General features: G+C 40.1%; 1 protein-coding gene across 6 annotated transcripts; it reads right to left on the bottom strand.

The window, feature by feature from the left end:
• Nucleotides 1-5: 5 nt before the first annotated feature.
• esrp2 (epithelial splicing regulatory protein 2) lies at nt 6-22,849 on the bottom strand. 6 transcript variants are annotated; one of them, XM_062420986.1, is made up of 17 exons: nt 22,717-22,849; nt 22,380-22,532; nt 21,787-21,915; nt 14,267-14,380; nt 13,749-13,863; nt 13,378-13,473; nt 12,673-12,727; nt 12,070-12,180; nt 11,320-11,452; nt 10,880-10,922; nt 8,748-9,049; nt 7,543-7,776; nt 6,806-7,004; nt 5,399-5,603; nt 5,056-5,251; nt 3,523-3,623; nt 6-1,584 (listed from the first exon to the last, which is right to left on the bottom strand). In XM_062420986.1, the coding sequence occupies exons 2-16, from the start codon at nt 22,509-22,511 to the stop codon at nt 3,537-3,539; spliced, it is 2,151 nt and encodes a 716-aa protein (XP_062276970.1). In that variant the 5' UTR covers nt 22,512-22,532; nt 22,717-22,849; the 3' UTR covers nt 6-1,584; nt 3,523-3,536. The 6 variants fall into 6 exon arrangements, with proteins under 6 accessions (XP_062276970.1, XP_062276985.1, XP_062276944.1 ...); XM_062421001.1 differs by lacking the exon at nt 3,523-3,623; XM_062420960.1 differs by lacking the exons at nt 6-1,584; nt 3,523-3,623 and having other exon boundaries at nt 3,631-5,251.
• Nucleotides 22,850-24,485: the final 1,636 nt, after the last annotated feature.

Raw genomic sequence — 24,485 nt, 5'->3', positions numbered from 1 at the left:
CTAATGGTCGACCCCTCATCAGGGCACTTGATGACAGACCTATCAGAATGTTTAAATTCACATTACATTAAGTCACGTTGAATGACACCAAATGAAACACGACTCATTGTCAATATTTTTATTGTTTACAGTCATACACATTTTTCTAAATTCATACCAGTTTCAAACAAAAACAATATCTGGGCCAGTATTGCACTCTGGGTAGTGTAGGCACAGTTATTACGAAACAAATTCAGCCAGCTGTCAGCAGGCCTGTCACAGGAAAAGCTTTACATAGTACTCTGTTCAAAAGCAGAAATCAAAGCACGCTACAGACTGACCACTATAAAGAGTCTGGAAATAAGAACAGAAGATACAGTAGTTGAGGTCGATAATTACAAAAGGCATCAGGACATGCCTCAGGTCTTATACATTTATTAACAAAATCTCCAATTCTTAAGGAAATAGGATAGGTAAAAATAGAATCAATTCATTAGGCTACTCTGTTAAAGATGCTCTGTTCCTTAATGCTTTGATTAGAGCAAAAATAAATCTGTAGTGCTTGAAGACAGATGACATTCGTCAAACATAAATGCTTTTTACAGAAGAACAAAAATACAAAATTAGGTGGCACATCTGTGATATTGCTCTTTAACCAACAGTCCCTGCAGCTCAATGCTAGTTCAAATTCAGAAGAACAGTCTCAAATTGCCTCTTTGTTTTCAGTACTCGAAGTCTTTATGGCTTTTTTTTCTCTTTTAAATGGCACCACTACACTGCTGGACGCCATTAAATCAATAAACATTGTGCATAAACATACACACAGCTGTGTTTGCATAGCGCTAACACAAAGGATCACAAAGGAGAAAAAAAAACATCTTGTAGTGGTAAAAAGTCAAACTTCAGAAATATCAGAAAAGATCATGTGCAGAAGAATGCTTGTAAGGTGGAAGCAGCGTCAAGCATTTCAGGATGAACATCTGTACAGTTTTATGAGGGACACATACTGAATATAGAGTGTATAAATATACATGTAGATGTGGCTGTGCAGAGCCACTGACATGGGCTATTCCAGGCTCCGCACCATCTCGTCTCAACAACCAGCTATTACAGTAAGAGCAGATACACAGTGATGCTACGAAAAACATCCACAAAAACATGAGCCCCGCATGAATGACCTCAGCTGCTTCACCTGAGGAGCTGGATCGTGAAGCTGACATGGCAACAATACCGAACTCCAACAGCGGCTTCAGGAGTGTCAGGGCCAGCATTATGGCAGATCATGGAGGAGGGAGAGTTTCAATAGCCGCTTTCTGTAGTGCTGAGATGTACTGGAACCTGTTCTGATGGGAAAGCAAAAAATGTTGCTGTAGAGGTGGAGCTGGAGAGCTCTTCTGTGGGAGGTTAAATTGAGGGTGACGGAGAGAGATGAAGGACTAGTGGTCAGTTACAGAAGACCAAGTGGACCTGCTGGCCGTAGAAGGGATGGTTGGAGCGTTCAGCTACGGCCCGCCTAGCCATCTCCTCACTGGGGAAAGTGATCAAGGCCTCACCGCTGCATTGGCCACTGAAGTTGTACAAAATGAGAACGGCATCTGGCTGGAGCTACAAAAAAAATAGATAAAAAAAGAAAGACAAAAACAAAGAAAAGAAAATAATTATCGCTTCCATTTCATGCAGCGGCACCATGAAAACACCAGGGGGAGCCCATAAAGCTGAGGAGGAACAACGCCATGAGAAAACTGGTCTTGTCAAACTGGTCCAGGTAGGTTGGAGGAAAAAAAAGATTAATGGGCAGAGCTTGAAGAGGAAAAGCAGAGTACATGCTGTTCCCACAGAATCGGACACCCACAGAACAGGGACATTAATATACCATTAGTTTGCATGCAACCAAGTATTGCATCAAAAAAAGAAAGACATGCTGATACAAAACAACTCGATGAGTAGACTCCATTCCATGTTAGAGAATCACATTTCAGAGCATGACAGAGGTAGACAGTGTTAGTCTGATATTGCGCACAGGATGATGCCCAATGGAAATGATTGAGTCATAAAGTAATTTAATGTAGAAATGCTGAATTAAGACCAACTAATACTGCAGTCATTATGTCGTCAGTGTTCCTAAATCAATATGTATGATAGCAGAAGCAATTTGAAAGTATACAATGTTTAGTGCTTTATCAATTGTTAGAGTAATTTGGTAAAACAACATGAACGACGGAAATCAAGAAACATGTTTGCATCATACTAAATGTTGTAATTGACGATGAATATATTAAATAAGTTGTATACCACTTAATCACTACTCAAAAGTGGTGTGTGAAGGTCTCAGTTCTGTCTGGGGACAAGCAGACAAATAGTTTTCACCATCGCTGTAGATCAGGGATGGGTTGTCATGTGTCAGCAGTCTGCAGGCAACTCATTCCAACCAGGACACCTGAGTGAATTAACTGTTTAATTCCTCCTCAAGTTCAAGTTTAGGCAGTGAAATTATGTACACTGTTTCTTGGTTTGAAGGAAAAACCCACAGACTGTGAGCCCTCCACAGGATGATTTGTCCCTGCTGTTGATCATATGTCATTAATAGATGTCCGTACACAGACATCTATTAATAACATCTTCCTAATATAACAAATCTTAACATATACTGAAAAAGATGCACTGAAATGAACACTAACTCTGAACTGGATCATTGCATTTTCCTTTTATTACAGCAAAACCCTTGTACTGCACTGAACTGAACTGATAATAACGTCATTTCACAGGACTGAAATAACTACACATTAATAGTAAGTGTCTCTGATATATCATTAATTCTGCGTACACCATATTTAAAGTGTCGGTCAGGAATCCAGAATCAGCACTCCTATCAGTCCTACCAGGAGAGACAGACTGATGAAGTTTATGAGGCAGACTCGGCTGGGAAGCAGGCAGGCTGACATGCCGGATCAGGAGTTCAGAACCGCAATGGCTAGAATGGGCATTCCTGTTCAGATTGGTCCTGTTTATGTATAATCTGGTAGCTATGTTGATGACGGGTCATGTTACAGTGCTAGGTTCTCATAAGATAAACATTTCTCCACTGCAGTGGCAATTTGAGACCCACAAATTGTCCATAGTGGACACAATAATCTGTGAAATTTCATGCTGGACATATTTAGAAAACTACAATGTTTCTGTAATATGTAGATTGCAACACATTATGTAATAACCAAATTAAACCGTTTTCTTGGCAAAACTTCTGAGATTTGGTAATTGACTAGTCAGGCAGTAAACACTGTGCTGGTTTGGACGTTAAAATATCATTGATATAGAGCACATCCCCAAACTATTAAATTGTCATTAAATGATTTTTAAATATAACTAAACATTTAGAAATGTTTTCAACCTTTGATCAAATTTAGCCCAAATTTAAGCTTGACTTCTAGACATCTTGACCTGAAAAACACCAACTCAGCAGTTCATTGCCTAAACAACCTAATGATAGTCCAGGAAATGCCCTTTCTGTCCATTCTGGTTCTCTGGTCTGGAGGCTCTTCTTACCTTGGGGTGAGTCCCTAAAGACAAAGCCATTCTTTGGGCTGAATCAGACTCCTGGCCTGTTCGTTCATCTGAACCACACCGCTGTACTCATCAGGGGCATACTACAGACAGCATGATAATGAACGGACAGTCAGGGGTGGGAGCCTCCACGATGATTTACACAGGTCAGTACACATTATTAGATGCAGAAGTTTACACTCTGACTAATGCACCAAACCAATGACACAGACACAGACAGACACACACGGCTGTCCAGGCTTCATGTGAACCACACAGAGTGCATACATATTGTGAGATGAAACCTCTACATAGTCCTTATGGTAGAGTCTCCCACTGACTAACACCACTAACTCTCGATCATTATTTACTTTTTTCCTTTCTTTTTTCCTCTTGTATTTTTCCTTTTATTCACCCTGTCCCTTATTGATGTAATATATTCTGTAATTATCATCAATATTTTTGCTACTATCATTATTTTATGTTACGTTTTCATTATTCTGTTTCATCATTAGCAAATGACAGCATACTGGTTGTGAGAACCTTCTTGTTGCTGTAAATATTCTGAGTAAAACTGAAGAAATAAGTGGGGAAAGGAGTCAGGCAGATTGATTAAGTGTGGGACTGTAAGGTTAAAGGACACCAGTGCTGCTGTGGGAATTCTTTTCTCACCCAGGGCCAGTGTGAGAGACCCTACTGCAGCCAGGAAACACAAACTCACTCCATTAAGGATATAATTACTCTAGTTCAGCCAACAGTCAGAAGTGGAGTCAGCGTCAGCGTCAGCGTCAGCGTCAGCATCAGCGTCAGCGTCAGCGTCAGCGTCAGCGTCACCCCCCCCCCCCCCTCCACGCAATTATCCTTCGGCATGTAAAGGTCTCCAGTTTGCAACTCAAAATAAGTTTTTGGTGTGAATTTGCTGCTGGCTATGCCCCCCATATATTATGAAGTGTGTGTCTAAGAAAGTGAGAAAACTTAACTTTCTTAGACACACACTTCATAATATATGGGTTGTAGCAGTACTAAATGTTATGAGGCATAAAAACCAAAAGCAGAACCCAAACTCTGTGCAAACAACAACCCCTCCACCTCAAACCCCACCCCTTTTCATCTCCCTCCTCATCTAAAGTCACACCTGTCAGGGTTCATACCTGCTTCAGAGGGTTCCACCTAATTTGGCCTGGCAGCAAAAAACAAAAAAACATAAGGGGGTGGGGCGACAAGTGCGCACATGTCTCTTAATTGAATACTGCTGTGGTATGATTCAGCAATAAAAAGCATCACTGGATGCAAGGGGAAAAGTTCTGTGTTGTTTTTTTTTTTTACTAGAAATGTCTTCATGTGGAGTAGCAGACTTTGGGAAGAATTCACAATCAACAAAATATGATTAAAACACTGACATTGGTTAACTTGGTCAGCATTTAAATACACTTACATTATCAAGTGGGTGATATAAAGGCTTTGGGTGATGGCTTCATCCCTGCAAACACCTATTAACTGATACATGGCAGCTTCTAGATCTGCAGAAGTACTGACCTGGTATCCCTGGAAGAAGCTGAGGATGTCCTTGACTCCAGTATTATAGGGCAGGCCCTGCATCCTGACCAGGGCACCAGGCTGGGGCAGCACAGGAGAGGCGGCTGCAGCAGGGTGGGGTTGAGCTGCCACTGCTGCTGCTACTGCTCCAGGTGGAGCTGCAAAGTAGCTAACTGTGGAGGGAGAAACTGGGGGGCTGGAGGGAAAGGATAGCAGACAGAGGAGATGAAGAGTGAGAGAACAAGAGAGCCAAGGTGAATGAAGGGGAGGAACAGCCAAAGCGAACGTGTCACTTGTGTGTCGTATTTCTTTTCCACTGAGCTGTGGCTGCTGAGGCACTAACCTGGGGTAATAAGCGGTGTAGTTCATGTTCATGTTCATATACAGATGTGGCTGAGGGGGGTAATAAGCCAGAGCATGAGCGGGGCTGTGTGTGGTGGTTTGATGAGGTCTGGGAGCAGCCAGCAGGGGGGGCTGGTAGAGGGCAGCCTCTGAGAGAAGGGCAGGTGGGGTGGGGAAGGCAGCGTAGGCTGTTGGGGGAGACAGACCTACAGAAGGAGACAGAAATATTGACAAAATCTAGTCATTTACATGCCTGTTAAGAGCACAAGTGCCGTCCTATCAGCTGTGAAGTCTATTAGGAATGATATGAATAGCTTAAACATGCAGCATTTCCATTTCAAAATGTCAAAAACTCTGTACAAAACCCCAGTGGAACCCGAAACTCTTAGTTTTAAGTACATGTGAGCAAACATTACATTACTACAATCCATCGCAAAATTGTAGTCTCTGTAAGGTATTTCTGGAAGATTTAATGGACATTTAGTACAAGAAAGAGAGTCCAGGTAATAAGAACTTCAAAAATTCATCTTGAATTTCACTGTCAAACAGGTGATTTTGATGGAGTGGTTAAACACTCTACTTATGTCTCAACCAAAAGCAAAAACCTACAGATTTTTCCTTTAAACAACACATTCAACTTTAAAGTCTTCTGCATGGCAGTCAGATATTTTATTTACAAAGCTCACTGTGGCCTTCAGGCTGTCATATTTACAATGTAAACAAACACATGACAGTACAGATGTATTTATATACAAACAGCCACTATCAGCTTGATGCTATGGGCGACTGTAGTCACCCTCAGCACTAACCAGGGAACACAGTGACACACAACACTGCTGATGTTGTATTGTTTCCAGGTTAGTCAGGGTGATTTTTTTTAACCTTTAATCTAATTCTAATGTAGATACAGGTGATAAATCATAAACACATTTCTCAGACAACTATTTCATGAGTCTAAGGTGAAAAGAGAAGTTGATCAGTGACTATTAAGAAGAAAAACACTGAAAAGTAAAGTACTAAACAGTAAAATGAAAGTGCTGTCTCATGGCTGCCAATCTAATCTCCAGCACTAAAGGCAGATATGAGCAGCACGGAGCAAAGTACAGAGTGTGAGTTGCATTCAGTCCAGTCGAAACTACCATCCTTGTTCCAGAGGAAGAGTAACAGCTTTATATTGTTTGTTTATTCCTCTGTTACATGACATATCCTGTTCCTCTCTCTCTCTCTCTTCTGAAGGCTTAAAATGCCTCCCCCATGAAAACTAAAAAAAGCCTTAAAAAACTGTGTGTACTTTATCAGGCAGCATTTCTGTGTCCCAACAGATAAAAAACCCCACTGATTTAAACACTGATTTGTTTCAATTATTAATTATCAGCATAATCAAAAGATGGTGACTTCATTATCTTACAGGGAAGTTTGCAGGGTGGAGGGGAGAGTCCGCTGCGGTTCAGGGTTCCTCCCATCAGAACGATGCTCATCTCCTCTGTGGAGCACTGGAACACCTCCACGTAACGGTCCTTCATTGTCTTTTTATGGCACTTCTGGGACACCATAAATGCCCTGTCGGGTGATTTCATCTGGATGAAGGCATCACCGGAGGGTCTACCCTGCAGAGAGGAGAGACGAAGAAAAGGGACATTACAAACAGTTAAAAACAAATACATTTCTCTGACATTATTACTGTAAAATATGTGGCGATATCAAGTTATATTCTAACAAAATCTGTCAAGGATAGAGATATTAAATACTTTATATAATATATATAATAATGTATAACTAATTAATTAATTAAAACATTTTAACCAGTGGGATTAACACAACATTTAGTATTTGATTTTAAAAACAAGATATCCCTGGTTAGGGGCTAGTAAACACTGATTATCACATTATTATTTTTGTATTTATCATACAATCCGAAACAGAGCTCTTTGCAAAAAAATCATAGATCTGGTCTTAGTCTTGGTTGAGTATCCAATTTTCGTTTTATAATAAATGTTGCATTCAAATTTTTGCTATATTTGGACAACAGGAATCATACAGCAGATTAACCTCAAACACTCCCAGAGTTGAGATTTTTTCTGTCCTACCATGTTTAGTTTTAAAAGCTGCAGCTTCACATGTACGTGTGTGTTCCACGAGTCTGACCTGTTGGTTGAGGACCATGTGGACTCCGTGGGGTTTGATGTCAACAGTGTGCTCTCCCATGAACTCCAGGATATCTTCAATTCCGGCAGTGTAAGGTAGACCACGGAGGCGGACACAGTCACGAGTGCTGCTGGCTGATGAAAGGAAGGAAGGAGAGGCGAGGACAGGGACAGGCACGATGGGTGAAGGGGGCAGTGTGGAGATCAGTGGTGTGGACATATAGCGGTTCAGGACCTGGCAAACACAAAAGAGGAATGGCAATGATGAACTTAAAAATATTACTGTTAGTTTTTGTAATGTTTACACTCTAGAGTCAAACACTCTAATGAGACATTGTCAACAAAGTATATTTGACACCAAACTTCACATGAAACCTCAATTTTTGCAGTGTCAGTAATGACTGCAATTACTGAATAAATTCTACAAGATCAAATGAGAAGGAAAACAAGTTTAAAGCAGCTTTCCAGGATGATTAAAAACATATACATTGTGAAATGATTTTTCGTCACATATTTCTTATACTGTGTTTGCTCACTTCTCTACGTTGTCATGACATCAGTTCTTGGGAAATGTTTCTGGCACGGGAAGCAGAGGCTGTGGACCCCAAATGTGGACCTCAGCCAATGTTGATTTTTGTCACTTATAAAAAAGGAACCTTTTTGATTTACCAATGATGGCTGTGTCTTTCTCAAGAGTCTTAAATTGCAAAAAAATGTAATAAATAAATTAAATGCACAGATTTTTATAGCGATTAGTTTGTTTCGCAACAAAAAGTACTAAGAAAAACATGGGCATGTGTGTTTGTGTCTCAAATAGAAAGCCGAAACCACAAGTTCCCCTCCTTTTATTAATAAGTCTCAATGCTCTTTTGAAACAGGAAGAACACACACGACTGTATGTATCCAATCTACGTAACTGTCCTGTCTTTTATTGACCCCTGAAGGAGGAATTTGTTGTTGCCTGAGCAAAGCATCAGCTACCAAGCACTCAGCTTTCTCAGCACACTTAGTGCTGCCAAACATGGGGGGTTAAAGTCAATTATTTTATTTAAAGGACCACTGCCTGCTCCAGAATCCACATCCACAGCCTCTAGCTTTCTTACAGGACATCCATTTCAAATAGTAGACCACTGTTGTTGAAATCTGTGGTTGTTATAAAACTTACAGCTACAAGACTTTTTCAGTCCAGCCAGTTAAAACCTTTACCTGTTGCACCTCAGCCGCAGTACTCCGAAATAGCTCGATATACCGCTTCCCCAGGATCTGCTTGTGCCTCTTCAGGGCGTTCTGGGCGTACTCTTCACAAGAAAAGAGCACAAAGGCATCACCAGTGGGTCGTCCGTCAGGGTACTTGACGAATAGCAGACCCTCGGCACCATCTGTGACTGGACTCTCGGGACCGAGGAAGGCCAGCACTTCTTGGTGTGTGGCGGTGAATGGCAATCCTCGCATACGGACAATCACCTGGTTCTCTTTGGACAGGAACTGGGCCACCTCATTGGATGTACCTGGTGTCAGAGGACAGCAACGGTCAAACACCTGGCATCAGCTAATGAGCAAATAAGACAATCCCAGTGTTGCTCATCAGTTTGGACTGGAGTGGAGTGGGCAATATGTATAACATTCTCCCTCAGGAATATATCTATTCTTATAGTATTTTATCTGTATTTATCATGAAATAGTTGTATTTACAGGAAAATCTGATGAGGAACTGTAACCAGATATTACAAACAAATAACTTGATGATGAAACACTAGAGCTGCAATTCTGGGACTTTTTTTGGGTCTGCACCACAAATATTTTCAGTTTTTAGTTCTAAGATCAACAGGTTTCATTATTTTACCATTGCAAGATGTGACCACTTCCATCCTCTGTAAAAAGTACCAAGTGAACCAAGTCATAAATGTTATAGTGTCACCATCCAGTGGTTAGGCAGCAGAGTGGCAGACTGCAGCAAAAAAGTGTTCATACAGGCTGGTTTGTAACCAATTTGTAACAATGGCTTTGCGCAACGGTATGTGCACAGGACTGATCACATGAACCATGTTCTCTTTAGACTTCCATAGTTCAAGATAAATCCGTTTGAGGTTTGACTTGCAAAAACTGAGAGGATATAAACCTTCATGACCATGCAAACAGGGGATGTAAAAGCAAAAAGTCTTCTATCTCACACTTTGTCCTTGCTCACAGTGTCAGGCTGAGTGCAGTTTTATTTCAACTTCATTTTTTGCATGTAGAAAGTATCCAGTTGATGAAGCAAATTAAACTACATCTCCAGTCAGATAAAGAATTGCATTTTGATTACTGATCACAAGATTTGCTTGTGATTTTGGTGAACGGAACAAACAATACTATATATATATATAATAATATAAAGTGGCTCATTGTTTAAATGTTACAGCCCAGGTAAAACAGTATTATAAACTAACCAGCAATAATCTTTATCTGAACAGAACTATGATTAGTGTCTCTGTTTCTTCTACTACTAAACAGGACATTCAGGGTTCATACTGATTATTTGTATTGAATGTTAAAAGGTCAAACAAATCCTTAAATTAAAATGAAAAATGTAGATTATGAAATCTGTCTTCCTTTCTTTGGTGCACTTAACGTTTTTGGAATACACATTTTGTTAACATGTCTACTATGAACTGCTATTATTTCTCTCAATATGTAGCTATGTCTTGTCTGCTTGCACTATTTGCTTAAAGTCCAATGTGCTGTCAATCTGTATTGATCTTAACTCATCTGAGTAAAGTCCACAGTCAAACTGGCAGCCACTGTAAGTTATCTTCTATGAGTGACTGTATTTCTTTGTCAGTTATCTCCGTTCTGTGTAACTGCCAGCTGCCTGTCTATGGTCCAGAGGCCCTGTGCCCTGCCTTTGTGTCTTCACACCCCCTTTGTATCATCAATGAGCCGGCCCTTTCACCAGCCATCAGCCCCCTCTCCCACAGGGGAGAGGAGCTCGAGGCTGAACTGAACAGGTGAGCTCCTGTTAGCCAAGAGTAGAATCTCTCTCCAACTGGCCTCAGAGAGTTGGGCTGGGGACGAGAAGGTAAGGAAGGGAGGGGGAAGCTTCTCACAAAGCGTCTTTCATTAGTCTAAGATAAGCCGCTGGAGAGTTGCTGGGATGAGGGAAAGACACAGGTAATAGGAGAGAGAGAGCCAGGCCACAAATAAGTCCAGTCATTAAAGAGCTGCTCTTTTACAGATGTGGAAAGGTTTTGTTTTTCCTCAGAAATAAAATAAAATAAATAAAAATGGTGCCACATACTAACAGAAAGCTGTTCACAATGACTAATACATACAGTGGGGGAAAAAATCTGAAATCTGACCTCCAGCAATCTTGAGGAATTCCTCTCCTGTGGCCTTGTAGACCTGAAAAGATGGAAAATGGATTTAACCATAAACTAACAGAGATATCACATTTAAACTAAAAGTGACAAAAGCCAGATTTTCACTATAATAAACAAAATAAAAACAGCAGTAAAAACACAGCACTGAAACACCTGGGCCATAGCTTTTAACTGATATTGAGCCTGATTATTTAAATAACTCATCAGAAATGCTTTTGAACCTTCACTAGTCACTGTAATCTGGCCCTGAGGTGGTTTATGGATCGTTTAGTTAGAAGAAATTTTTACAGACTCACAGTTGAAGGTCTTACAAACAGGGAACTAGTGTTCAGCTAAGCATGTTTAAAATAAACAAAACTGAACTATCATGATTAAAACCTGGTTACATGAGTGAACAAGAGGTAAATTCTGAGATTAACCTCAATGTAGCGGCTGCCCATGTGGTGCTTGTGGCGCTCCAGCGCCAGGTCCCTGTGTTCTGAGTTGATGAAGCGAACTAAGGCTTCGCCGTTCCTCCTGCCCTGAGCGTTGAGACACAGGGCAACACCACCTCTGAAACATAGGAGCATAGGTACATGCATCGCAATGAGAGTAAATAAGGATATGAGCTACAACCAAGTATAAAACTGAAACTTCCCCTCTACCTCCAGATTCACACTCCTACTTCATGACAGTATAGTCACTGAAAGGGGGTTCAACAGGGATACCCAGCATCAGTTAATATTTTCAAAAATGTTTGTGATTATTTGACATTTTAACAAGATCACACCTGTTGCCATGTTTAAAAAAGGACTGAATATAATAGAAGAGTACCCACATATTGTAATAAGAGCTTTTAATAGTTTTACTGAGTTGATTATTCCACTCTTAAGTATAAAAAATGATTAGTACCTTTAAACACAAAATTTTAAAAATTAATTCAGACCTTTGGGGGTTCCATTGTGTATTTAAAGAAGAAAGAAAAGTGTTTTATGTGACCTACAAACATTGTAAATTTCAAAACAAATTTTGCAAAAACAATGAAAAACCACTAGCCATTTTAAAAATAAAAGAAATGCAACAAATCTGCTCTTTATATCCCTGTGTACAACATTCTTCTGTAACAGAAGCTCAATAAAGTTTAATGGAGTAACAAAGCTGTTGGAAAATGTCCATAAAGTGCAACATACCTGGCAATATTGAGGCCTTTAAAGAAGCGAGCAATGTCCTGGTCTGAGGACTGCCATGGAAGCCCCCGTGCTCTGATGACTGTCTCACTGTCGACCGGCTCGGTCTTACTGCTGCAACAAACACCATGTGCGAAAAACATTAATTCTGACAGTAGTGAGAAAGGAACAATTACTAGCACATAATATTCCACAATATTATTAACATCTCCACAGATACAAAAAAAGAATAGATGCAGCCTATTTGTTATATGTGAACAAAATGTCCACAGATTGTAGACACAGAGGCCACTCACAGTAAGTGCTTAACACAGTAACACACTCCCATGATTAAATGTCAGGGGGTTGTCAAGGTGATGGGCTTTTGGCTGTCTGAGAAGAGCAGGATTTGGTGCTCTGCTACTAGATAGTCAGGTAAGTACTTGATGGCAAAGTTGGACAGCTTTAATAACACACTTGTGGTGTCCTTGTTGCTGTAATCAATGCTAAGGGCCCTGAAGTTTGAACACGACTGAGGGGGTTTTAGTCTGTAAACAACAGTCCTCTCAAACAGGTGTGACAGGAGCATGCGCAAAGATGTATATCTATTGAAAAGTTCATACATACCATGTGCCAGAATCAAACTTGTATTTCACTGTTTCAACACAGGAAAATGTGTGATCTGAAAAAGCAAAATAAAAAAAAGGAAATGGTTAAATGTGTCCAAAACAAAGTTCTCTTTCTTGAGCAGTGAACACTGTGCATTCCTCTTGCTTATCACACACAAGACTACTTGGCTGTTATTTAGGGGGAAAGGCCAGAGGGGACTGACGCAGTCAAGATGAAAAGTATCAGATACTGACTTATTTGCACTGTGACATCCTTCAAGTCATCTATAGTACTGCATGAGACCATGTAATGGTAATCTCACACAATAAGTGGATTTGCTGCTTTTAAAAACACCTTTTCAAGAACTGGTTACAGTGAAAAACATCAAATAGATATGTAAAGCTCTTCTTTCTTGTTAAAAGTGTTTTGCTTTGCTCCAGTTTCCATAAAATTAAAAAATATGACAGACAGGCTGTCAGACACAGCAACGACACGGTCACAGTGCTGATTATGTAAACCCAAAATGTTGGTAGTCAAAGTAGATTAACATACACTACGAGCTTTTGATAACAGTGCACTGATCGTCATATTGGCCAGGTATTTTTCTGGTTTCTCTGCACAGGTATTTCAGAGTTTAGGGCCAGCTACTGACAGCTACTGCACAAAAGCTTGTAGGCATTCTGCGTCTACTCATTTTAGGTACAAAGTCTGGCGGTTACTTACTGTGCGGCTCAGCCAGGATGCAGAGTGTCAGCTGCACCATGCTCCTCACCTCTTTCACCCCCATCAACTGCTCTGACTCAGCAGGAAGACTGACATCTGCATGCATAGTCAAGGATGTGGTTCGGTGTTACTTGTCCGTTATTCTAACTTTGTACTACTAGTTGATGATTTTGGCTGTTAGTGATTTGTGTCTACATCCTTTTACTGAACTGAACTGGCAAAGAAATTAGTCTGTACATTTTTAACTATATATCTATATTAAAAACACAGTTAAAAAGAGTATTTGTAGCATACAGAATTAACATGATGTGACTACAGATGCAGTTCAAGTGAATGTCACACAACAACATGTACAGGCTAGCAATGGATACATTCCAGCATGGAGGGGAGTGTGAGCTTCTGCACAGGGCCGGCATTGGGGCAGCACTTGTGAAACTCTTTTGTCACGTCCACAAATGAAAAGAAACATGCAGGAAGGACGAGATTCTAAAAGGAATAGAAAAAAAACAAAGGATTTAGTATGGCAGCACGGCAGATAATGATATCAGATGCACCAAAAAGCTAACAAGACAAAGAGGTGACAAAGAGAGAATTTGGAAGAAAGGGGTATGTACATGTTTACATAATCTAGTGTCAGAGTCGTAACCAGGAACACAGTTCAAAAGAAATTCATGACTTATTAAAAGGTAACACTAACATAAGGCATGTTCACTGGAGCCATGAAAGACAACTAGTTGGTTTAGTAGGGTTTCTGGTATTTCAAGGCACAGCATGACATGTTAATTATCAGCAATTAGCAACAACAACAAAAAACACCTGGAAACTTTTTTAGTTATCAAAGGAATTAATTCTCTTTTCCAAACTAGACACAAGAAGAAACATGAGTTACCTTTTTGGAAGCCTCGGGGTGGAGGGTCTGTCGAATGATAAGGGGACTGTTGACACACAGCGTGTAAGAACTCCTGCCGAGACATTTTACTTCTGATGACACCGATTGCTGGAACTGCACGATGAAACAGAGAAAAAGGATTTTTTTTAAAGTTCAATATGGAAATTGTTACAATATCTAACAATCAAAGAAATTCCCCCGATCACAAGAAAACAGGACTATCAATACTGAATCTGAACATACCCAATTCATCTAATGAAATAATTTTTTAAGCTTCCCCCACTCTCAGTAATTTACAAACATTTTGTGACATGAGAATATATGGGTCAAATTTGGTTCAAATACCTGATGTGCAAACACCATCCACTATGTGAAAAGTGACAAAAACACAGTGAACACACTGGACACTGAAGGACAGATGGCACTGAAAGTATCCACAAAACCCATCATCATCATCATCATCATCACTACTCATGGCTCGATATAAAACAAATGAATACCATGAAATAGTAATAAAGGGTACACCCTGTCTTAGCAACACTGTTTAAATGCTGCTTTGATAACACTGTTATAGCCACAAATGTGCCAGCCTTTTGGAAAGTCAATGAAATAGTAAACTTCACTATGTCATCTCGCTCACATACACCCAACCCAGACTTTCTTGTTAACAAATCACCCATGATAGGCACCAAATTGAAGGAAGTCATTCACAGCATGTATATTGCATAAAACTAGACATAATGGGACTTGCCAGATCAGACATACGCACACACTGTACCCTTAACACAACCGACCAGTACTTCCATGCACTCTGGTGCAAAATTTCTGGACATAAATACATTTCCAAATGTCAGTCATCACTGTAGATGCAGCATCCCTCTTTCCCCCTCACTGTGCATACTAGGACGCTTAGACATACTTGACATATCACAGAAACAAATCACAACACCTCTACTTAAAGCCCTAACTATCACCAAAAAAACTATTTTTTACCAAATTGGGAAAACAGAAAACAATTAATCCTCTCACAGTGGTTCAATCTTCTAACAGAACTAGTGACCAATTCAATGAAAAGCATTCAAAACTTCTTAAATCTCTTGAGTAGCCGGTGAGCTTTAGTGCCACAACAGACACAAACAAATAATATCCATTTATATTCACACACATATACAAACACTAACACCCATACACACTTTTTGCCATTTTGTCATTATTATTGTCACATAATCATTTATTGTAATTTTTCTCCCCTCATTCATTTCTACGTATTTAATTCATTTAACCCCACACATCTTTTCCATGCACATCTACAGTTAACCTCTCTTTCTCTCAATACTGTATAAGAGAAAAGTGAAGGTGGTGTTGTGTTTTTACATTGGACTGTCTGTGTGCGTTTCTCATCAGGAACAAGGCTTGTTTAACAGGTTTTAGTGTTTGCCTAGTGAGGGGGGGTTGGGGCACACAAAAAGAGAGGAATGATCACACCACTTATCAGGATCATGACCAACAGACGCAGTCAGACAAGAGGAAAAACGACCCATACAAGTTCAACCTGTCCATCTCCACTTTGTGTAAACTCTGATGCTACAACACCCAAAACTAAATACCAGCGCCTCCCACATAAGCACGTTTTATTTAGAACTACCAACACGCAATGAGCCCCATTCCTTGTGTTGTGTCAACCTGTTGGCAGCATTTAACTGTCAACATCACTTCAATATCAACATAAACTGAGGCTAATGACATCCAAGGTCACAGTGCTGCATTTCTGAAATGCTTTGAATAATTTTCTTCAGATTTTTTGATGACAAGTCTTTAAAGGCAGTACTTGTAACCCTTTCACATAGCACCGATCACCGTACTGTGCAATGGAACTAACCCTAACCCTCTGAAATACACTTCTTGTTGTTCATACAGAGTATTTGGGATACCGCGAGTTAGTATTCATTACTTAAAATGCCACAAATATTACTTTGCAAAAAAATTGAAATCTTTTGAAGTCATTGTTATCACTTGTATTCACTTGCTGCTCAATGTTAAAATGCAAGATGGAGACTGTTTTGCGTATGTCATTGGCCAATTCAGAAAGTTAAGGTTTTGGGTTTGTTTACTGCCTATTCTTCCATGAATCCTCAAAGTCTCAGTCTGTGAGAGAAAAAATTAGTCTGTCTGCATGTGAGACCACCAAAATCCCTGTGACTGACAGAGGCAGAAGTTTCACATGGCCACTGGCTCTATATGACAGATCTTCAGACAGTGAGAGTATTACAGCTTCGTGTTTGAACATGCTCCCCAACAGTCAGAGGGAAGTGCAGGGCTATTTGGCAGCGCCAACCAGCTGCTGACAAAGGAACAAATGCTTCAGGGTTATATTTAAGTAATTTGGGGTAGATGGACAAAAAAGCAAAAAATAAAACCTGACAAAAATGCCTCGGGGTATTTACTGTAGAGTTTCATTGGGGCCCATGAACCCCAGTAGAACTATAAAATCACTATTCATTGAACTTTATGTGAAAATTATTGTTGTGATTCTGTGCTTATCTGTCTGATCTTAACTTATCTGTGCTGTTATGAAAAAGTGAGGAAAAACAGAGCTAACCCCAACTCAATTAATACCATACTTTAAAACAAGTTCAAACAGGTTCCCCTTCATTTTACCTGGTACATTTCTCTGCAGTATTGAGGGTCATTGTGAGGGCACAGGAGATACACATTCACATGAGACACAGGTTCAGATGTTGGTGGGAAGCTCTAATATCTGGGGTTTTTGAGTCAACTGCCAAACAGCATCAAACAGCCTTATATGTGCAGGCTACACGTCAGGAAATCAAACCATGATAAGAAAGAAGTGACAGCACTTGGAAATGCAAGACTCACTCAGAGGAGGTTACGGCCTGTACTACAGTAGTATTAAGTTAAAATATGTCCCTTGCAGCATGAACTGTACTGTGCAGCATGGACACTAAGAGCAATTCAATATGTGAGATTACAGTGTAGGTGTGGTGACCCAGATCTTATTCAGGGGTTATTAATTGACAGGGTCATATATAAATAAAAGGATCCGCATTGGTTGACATCCTAGTACCAAATGTGAATGACTTCTTGATTATGTTACAATAAAGATGTGTGTAAAAATAACAGGCAAAAGACTTTTAAAAGAATACCCCACATGCTGCCTCCAGTTGAATATGCTCACTCAATGAATGAGGCAAGACCATTTTCTATGCATGGACTGTGTTTTTGTTTTGTTTTTGAGAGGTTGTATGTATTGTAATACCTGAAGCTTTCATTTTTCTCACAATAAATACTAAAATCCAAAATGATGTTACATTACATGGATTCATTCAGAGGTACATCTTAAGCATAGCCATACGGCACAATTTCATGTTTACAGTCATTACAATACTAATGTTTGCTCATAGCTGTGCATGCAGCTCCACCTTGCACAATTACTAAAGCCGGATTACTGAGAAAAGTAAATGTTCTGGAAGAGGTAACGACACACCCTCTCCCTTTCTCTTCTGTGTCAAAACCCACAAGTTAAACTGAGCAAACAAGCTGAACAGAAGACAAATCTTGAACTGACAACAGATTGGTGGACATGGCAACATCAAGAACAGTTCACAGAAAAAAAACACAGACTCCTTAACATGAAAGGACGGTTAATGTGAAACGTGTCACATAAAAACATATCCACCCATTATTCTTGCTCTTTTGTTCTGTAATTTTTGCAACTTGCTGCTAGAAAAGATTAAAGTGCAAATCTACCACTATTTTAGCAGATAATGCTTTTAACTCAATGATACACACATTTTTGTCATGCCTTACTGGCACACTTGGCTCTGAGGCCACAAATTGGCTACTCCAGATTACCAGATAGGATGTGACAGCCAGGTCACACTTTCTATATGACAATGTTATCTTACTATTAGAAGACACTGACGTTTGTTTAATGCAAAATTACCATCAGTTTCTCAGAATTATTTCAGCCTTCACACGTATTTCTCACAATAGTTCCTCTTAAAAATAACTTTTGGTCTGACTATACCCCATAAAAGGCATTTCCACAGATGAGGGGGAGGAGGTGGCCTTTGAACATGGTCCTATCAGAGTTTGTTCTCCAGTGGAGCTGGACTGTTTGTATGCAGAGGTGAGGTAGGGTGGTGGTGACTGAAGCAAACTCTGATAAGAGCAGCAAGGAGTGTCAGGCCAGTCCCTAGCTGTTCAAGGAGCCTAAAGTGAAAACACACACTGCCACCATAGCACAATTTGTGACGCATCAAGAGTTGTAGCATTGCTTACATTCAGGATGGAAATTTGAAACTGGGGAAAAACAAACACAGACAAAATTGTGTGTGATGGGGTTAACATTTTTACAACAATTCAAGTGTCACTATTTTATTCTTTGGCCATTTGTGCATGTTTAACTCATTTTATAAAAAAGGTTTAGAAATTGCATATCACAAGACCAAGCACTGGAAACACACAGTTGGATAAGGTAAAGGAAAGACCAAAACAGCTTAAATAAAGGTCGATCTAGAACTTCATCTGAAACAAACCAATGGAAAAAAAACAGTTACCAGTGTGAACAGTATAAGGTACAAAAGTCAGGAAAACATGTCTCCCACTGCAGAGCCTGTTCACTCACTGTACTATCAGTCTCCAAAGAAATCTCTGCAGGCTACAGTGTCATATACCTCCACGTTTTCTTGCATAACATTAATCTTTAATACACTTACAAGGTTAATGGAGACACGCCTGGAGAGGTTACTTTAAAGTAATCAGGTTATTGCACTGCATGTAAGTATATTCTCCAACTTCATGTCTTAACTTGATGTCTCCGGTGTTTATGCAAATGTAGTCATTGCAGCGACAGGCACAAAACTCAAGACCAAAACTCTTTTAAGACCTGCCTTTTATAGTGGGATTAATTTGACAGTTTGGTCTTAGGAATCTTTAGACACACCCAGCAGCAATGTGAGAGTGTTAATGGTGAGCTGCAATAACGCAATCATCATCATCATACGCTTGAGCTGAACCAAATCAAAGTCATTTTTGCATGTCATCTTCATGCAGCCTGTTGGCATAGCCTTAAAATCCAGGTTGGGTGAATTACTGTAGGATGTGACTCAACATTTTAAGTCATATCAAAATATGACTACTTTTATAATCAAGCACAAAATGTTTATAACTAAAAAGTCAAAACCAAAAGTCAGCATTTCTGGATGTGATCTAAAATGGTTTTTAAAAAACGGTGTGGTGAGTAAAAGAATCCACAGTTACAGTTCCACAATGATAATAATGACAACAACAACAACAAAGTGTGTCAATCCACACATCAGATGCAACTCCACACAGGCCGTGACATGCCGTCAATGTCCCAGACTAAAACAAACCCTGTGTAGCAACAGCCTGACTACCACTACACCAGCCCAATCCCAGAATCCCACACTGCACCGCAAGTGTGACAAGTTCACATCATATTGTGATAAAAGTACCACAGATGAAGTCATAAAATGCACACACAAGTAATCACATGTTGTCTATAGTATCATCATTACACATCGATCTGCTCTGATGGAGCCCTCATGCTGAAGGTCTGAAGACTCAACTGGATGTGAGGAAATCAGGTTATTTACTCAAATAAAATGTTAATATTGTGGAGGTGGGGTTTGTTGGTATTAATACAAGGGGGTTTTTTTTATTCCTAAAAGTGTGCTGAAATCAGAAACAATCGTTCCAGAGATGTTATTTTTCAACTCACTGATGGCAGAACTATTGTAAACTATGGAATTATGTTTGCTGAACATCATACGCTCATGTCTCTTGTATAATTTAAGATTAGCTCATTTATAGTATTTCATACAGGGGTCAGTGTTTACACTTGTCTTACTTTGTTCTGGATCAGTCTGTGTGGAGGGCAAAGCATCATGAAAAAGATGCCTACATATACTGAGTAGGCAAACTGCGAACTGACTAACTTTAATGGAAAAACACACAGTGGCTCCATTTCGAACATGTAAAACTGCCAAAATATTTACACATTGAAGTTCAAGTGTACCAGGAGCTTATCCTACTGAATGTTACACACTCACAATAACATCATGAAATGTAGCTGGCAGTTTGCAAAAAAGTCAAGTGTTAAAGCCCTAATCTATTCCTTTATAAATCTTTCACCAAAGAAAAACTAACAGATGCCCTCGGGGGCTCTGGCCACACAGGTCAATACAAGCCCACCAATAAGAGGCTGCTGCTTATTTCCTCCTGTCTATCACTGAATATGCTGGAATGGCTACTTCATCTAAAAAAAAAAAAAAACAGCAACAGCCAAATTATCTAGAAAAATGGCCATTTTCGTTTTCTTTCGTGCTTCAACAAGAATAAAAATCAAACTTAGAATGGCCCATAGTAAGAGAGAGTAACCGAGAGACAAAGCCATGAAAAGAACCAACTGATTGCTTAGGTTAATATTTGAAGGTTCAGCACACAAACTAACCTCCAGTGGAACTGAAGTCTTACCAGGCCTGTTTGAGGCACAAAATACTTCAGTAGTTAGACTCACATGAAATGTTAAGTCTCTTGTTTGAGTGACATAACTATGGCTGCTTCATTGCTATAAAACCTGAGAGAGAATTTAAAAGAATGCAACCCCATTTTTAACAGACTACCCCAACCACTCTTCGTATGAATACATGGTATTCAGAACACAGCAGCAATAATATCAGCCCTAACACACTGCTCCAACATGATAATGACTGGTGGTTTTTAAAACTACAAAATACTGGAGGGGTGGGAGAGGTGCACCGGGTGCAAACAATCCTGCAAGGATGGCTGAAAAACATGTTTGGCAACATAAGCGCTTTTGTCAAAACACACCTACTGACAGGAGGGAAACCAGAGAACAAATTCATGTCCTGGTCATAAAGAAGTGCTGTAACAAGCTGCTGTGGATGAGGCCCAAGATCTGAAAGCCTCCCCTCCTCTCTGTCCTCCAGCCTAAAACAGAGGTGCGGTCCCAGGTAAACATTCCGCCTTCCAGATGTCTTCAGCGTGCATCAGGCCAAGACAAGACTAGACCTGCGACGACTCTTATCTCCACACACCCCGGGCTCTTCTACCCCCCCCCCCCCCCCCCCCCCCGGCTCCTGAGCTTTAACAAACTGTCAGCACAGTTAAACCGTCAGGGCAAAGCCAATGACATATCTCAACCAGGTGGAAGACGATTTTTCTTAAAAGGTCAACAGGGAAATTTGACACTCCTCAGCTTAATACCAAGTCAGACTTGTCATGTCACATCTCGCTCTGGGCGAAAAAACTGTGGAAAGTTGTCTCAAATTAATTAGCTTGGGAATTTCTCATCATGTATGTACTGTATGAATTAAGAGCCCCAGTGAGGGATTTCAAACTTGGTGTGAAAAGGCCTTTTTTAAGTCAAAGGTTCCTTAGTGGAAAAAACATTTAAAGATTCACCTTGGTGATTGACATCCCCCCCTCATTATGAAATATCCTGAGAGACTCACCTGTTGCAGAGCTTTGTCCAAGGGTTCAGCTTTGATAAGGTCGTCCAGAGTCAGCCCAGTCTCTTCTTTACACTGGTCTGTCAGCTCCAAAGTATCAGGCTTGACAAGACATCTATGAAGCTTCCCCACCTGCGGAAGGATTCAGCATTTCATGGCGCAGAATACAGCGTGGAAAAATTAACAAACTACAACCCCAACATTCAGGAAATAAACTCTTGATAAAGTCAAACAAACAGTTGACAATGTAGTTGCACAGAGCTTTTAATTGTCAATAAAGCGTTGTTCATATATGGAGAAGCTGACATGCCAAACCAAAAAGGTGTGTGTACTCTCCATTTGGTGAAATTACACTCCTTCACCTGCTTGTTTAAAAAAAATTGGTCGCACACCTGTAAAAAGGTGAGCTAACAAGACAAGAGGATTGATGCGGCGCTAAGCTAACGTGAGAGAAAAGCAGGCTACAGACGGTTTCAGCAGAGAGCACACACCATGTTGGTTTAAATGTCATACAATATATTGTTCCACTACAGGTAGACACTGTGCCACAAGGTAAATAAGAAACCGTACAACGAGCGGGTCAGAAAGGTCCGTACCTTTTTCTCATGTAGATCCACAATTTGCCACACCAAGAGAATTATTTCCCTCTCATCCGAACCCAGTTTACCCCCATTTGCACCAGCTGTTGCCCCAAAGAACACCACCAGAGTATCACTGTGCGAAGCCATCAGGGACCACAAGGGTAAAAACTACAATTAAAGCAAAGATTCAAAATAAAAATAACACGAGGGTTCACCTTTTTCCAAGTGATAAGAAGAGCGAACAAAAGGTCTGGAAACTCAATTGAGGTAAACGGAGGGAGAGACAGAGAGAGAGAAGGGGGGGATTATTTTCAGAAGAGCTACGAAAGAGTTTTGCGGTCAGAAACTCTACCTGTTGAAGTACTTGAGTGTGCTCTATCCAGAGATACTGGTTTAACTGGTAGAGAAGGGTGGAAATCCGTGTTTCTTTCACACGCACTCCATAACAAGCCCTGGAGTTTTTTTCCCTCCCCCTTCTATTTTTTTCTGAGTTACCTGTGTGGCTCGGCCTCTGACTCCCAGAGGCGTCGCCGATTGACTGGTTTGCAAAGGTGAGGGCGGGACGTTCGGGTGTGTGCTGTAATCTCATTGGTCAGGACGGTTGAATCAGCAAGCAGTCTCACAAAACAGAGCTGTGATACCTCCACGAGGCATATACTGTGTATTTCGAAGTGATACAGAAGAATAAATGAAATGCTGAATGTGCCACTCTCACATAGACGCCTGCATTTATGGCGCAAGTTTTTTATGTTTTATGTTCCCATCCAAAGAAGTCTTATATTAGTTCAACCATGCTAAAATTAAATCTCTGTCAAAGAATTGTCTTCAGAAATGTGACAGTGTGTACATGATTTTCTAAAAAAGAGTTGAAATCAGAGTTTCTGAAAATATTGAACTGATGTGTGGGAGTGAAACGTGACATTTCTGTAGCCTATTAATATGTGTTGCCTGCCCTTAAACTCTTGTCCCACGTTTTTGACTGCTGTACAACGTAAAGGATCAGTAAAAATTTTGCACAAAATATTTTTTGCATGTTTATAGTAGGCTACTGCGTGTGTGACTACTTCTCCATCTTCTATTGATTGTAAATACTTTTTGACAGAACTTGCATGTAGGAAAAACTATGATGGTCAGGACACTGACCACTGATATGATGCTCATACAATATTGTACGTCTGCACTACATAAAGGTAATATTCACCAAGAGTTTGAAGTTGCAAGAGATAGTACTGCCATTCGGACGATTTGCCTTTTAAATTAAATCTACCTGGCAAAGTTTCTATAGTTTTGTTAACAGGGTGACAGTTTGGGGTAAGAGTTAGAAGGAAATTAAAGAAGGAAGGGAAGGGAGCAAAGACAGAGAAAAACAATATAGTCAGAAACAAATGAGGTACAGTGGAATCAGCACACACACATTCATTCAGTATATCTTCTTTGTTTTCTCTAGTAATCCTTTGTCATTCCTGTAAAACAATTTGTTACACTCACTCTATATGGTGCATAACTAGGGCCACTGTACACACGTGTGTGTGTGTGTGTGTGTGGGTGTGGGTGTGAGAGAGAGAGAGAGAGAGAGAGAGAGAGAGAGAGAGAGAGAGAGAGAGAGAGAGAGAGAGAGAGAGAGAGAGAGAGAGAGAGACAGCAGCCTTCATATAGAAAAAAAGGCATTTCAAAGGAGAAACAATACAACATAGAGTTTTCACAGGTCCTTACTAGCCTGGTGGAGGTTTCTCTAGTCTTTGGCACTGTTCCCAGAATACCATGTTTTGTTGCTCCTGAAACTCCCATCTCTGCTCACTGTGAGCATTAGTGAATTTCAATGGTTTTGTCTCTTCACCTCCCTTCACTCATTTAAAACCCCCAATCTTAAAAGTAATTCCCAGTGTCTCTTCTCAGCTGAACCAATCTGAGTAGTGAAGGACACACTGGCAAATACTTAGACTGAAATCCTAGACACATAATGACATTCTACCACCACAACAATAGCAAAAAAAAAATGTATCTTCATGACATCACTTATGGCATATTTACACATGTTGTCTGTCTGTGGCACTATACTGATAACCTTAGTCCTCATTTCAACAGGTGTAATTTGTAAAAGTTGTACAATTGAGGTAGCAG

This window comes from Scomber scombrus, chromosome 1 (genome assembly GCF_963691925.1).
Source record: "Scomber scombrus chromosome 1, fScoSco1.1, whole genome shotgun sequence".
NCBI classification, from domain to species: domain Eukaryota; kingdom Metazoa; phylum Chordata; class Actinopteri; order Scombriformes; family Scombridae; genus Scomber; species Scomber scombrus.
Note: the sequence above shows the minus strand (reverse complement) of the source record. Positions and strands in the feature narration are given on the sequence as shown.

Excerpts from the sequence above, each read along its gene's own strand:
- esrp2 (XM_062421001.1), bottom strand. The coding sequence starts at position 22,511 with ATGGCTTCGCACAGTGATACTCTGGTGGTGTTCTTTGGGGCAACAGCT. Across the intron at positions 13,474-13,748 it reads ACTCCCCTCCATGCTGGAAT|ATGTCAGTCTTCCTGCTGAG; the intron begins GTATCCATTGCT and ends CTATGCATGCAG. Across the intron at positions 10,923-11,319 it reads TGGGCAGCCGCTACATTGAG|GTCTACAAGGCCACAGGAGA; the intron begins GTTAATCTCAGA and ends CCATCTTTTCAG.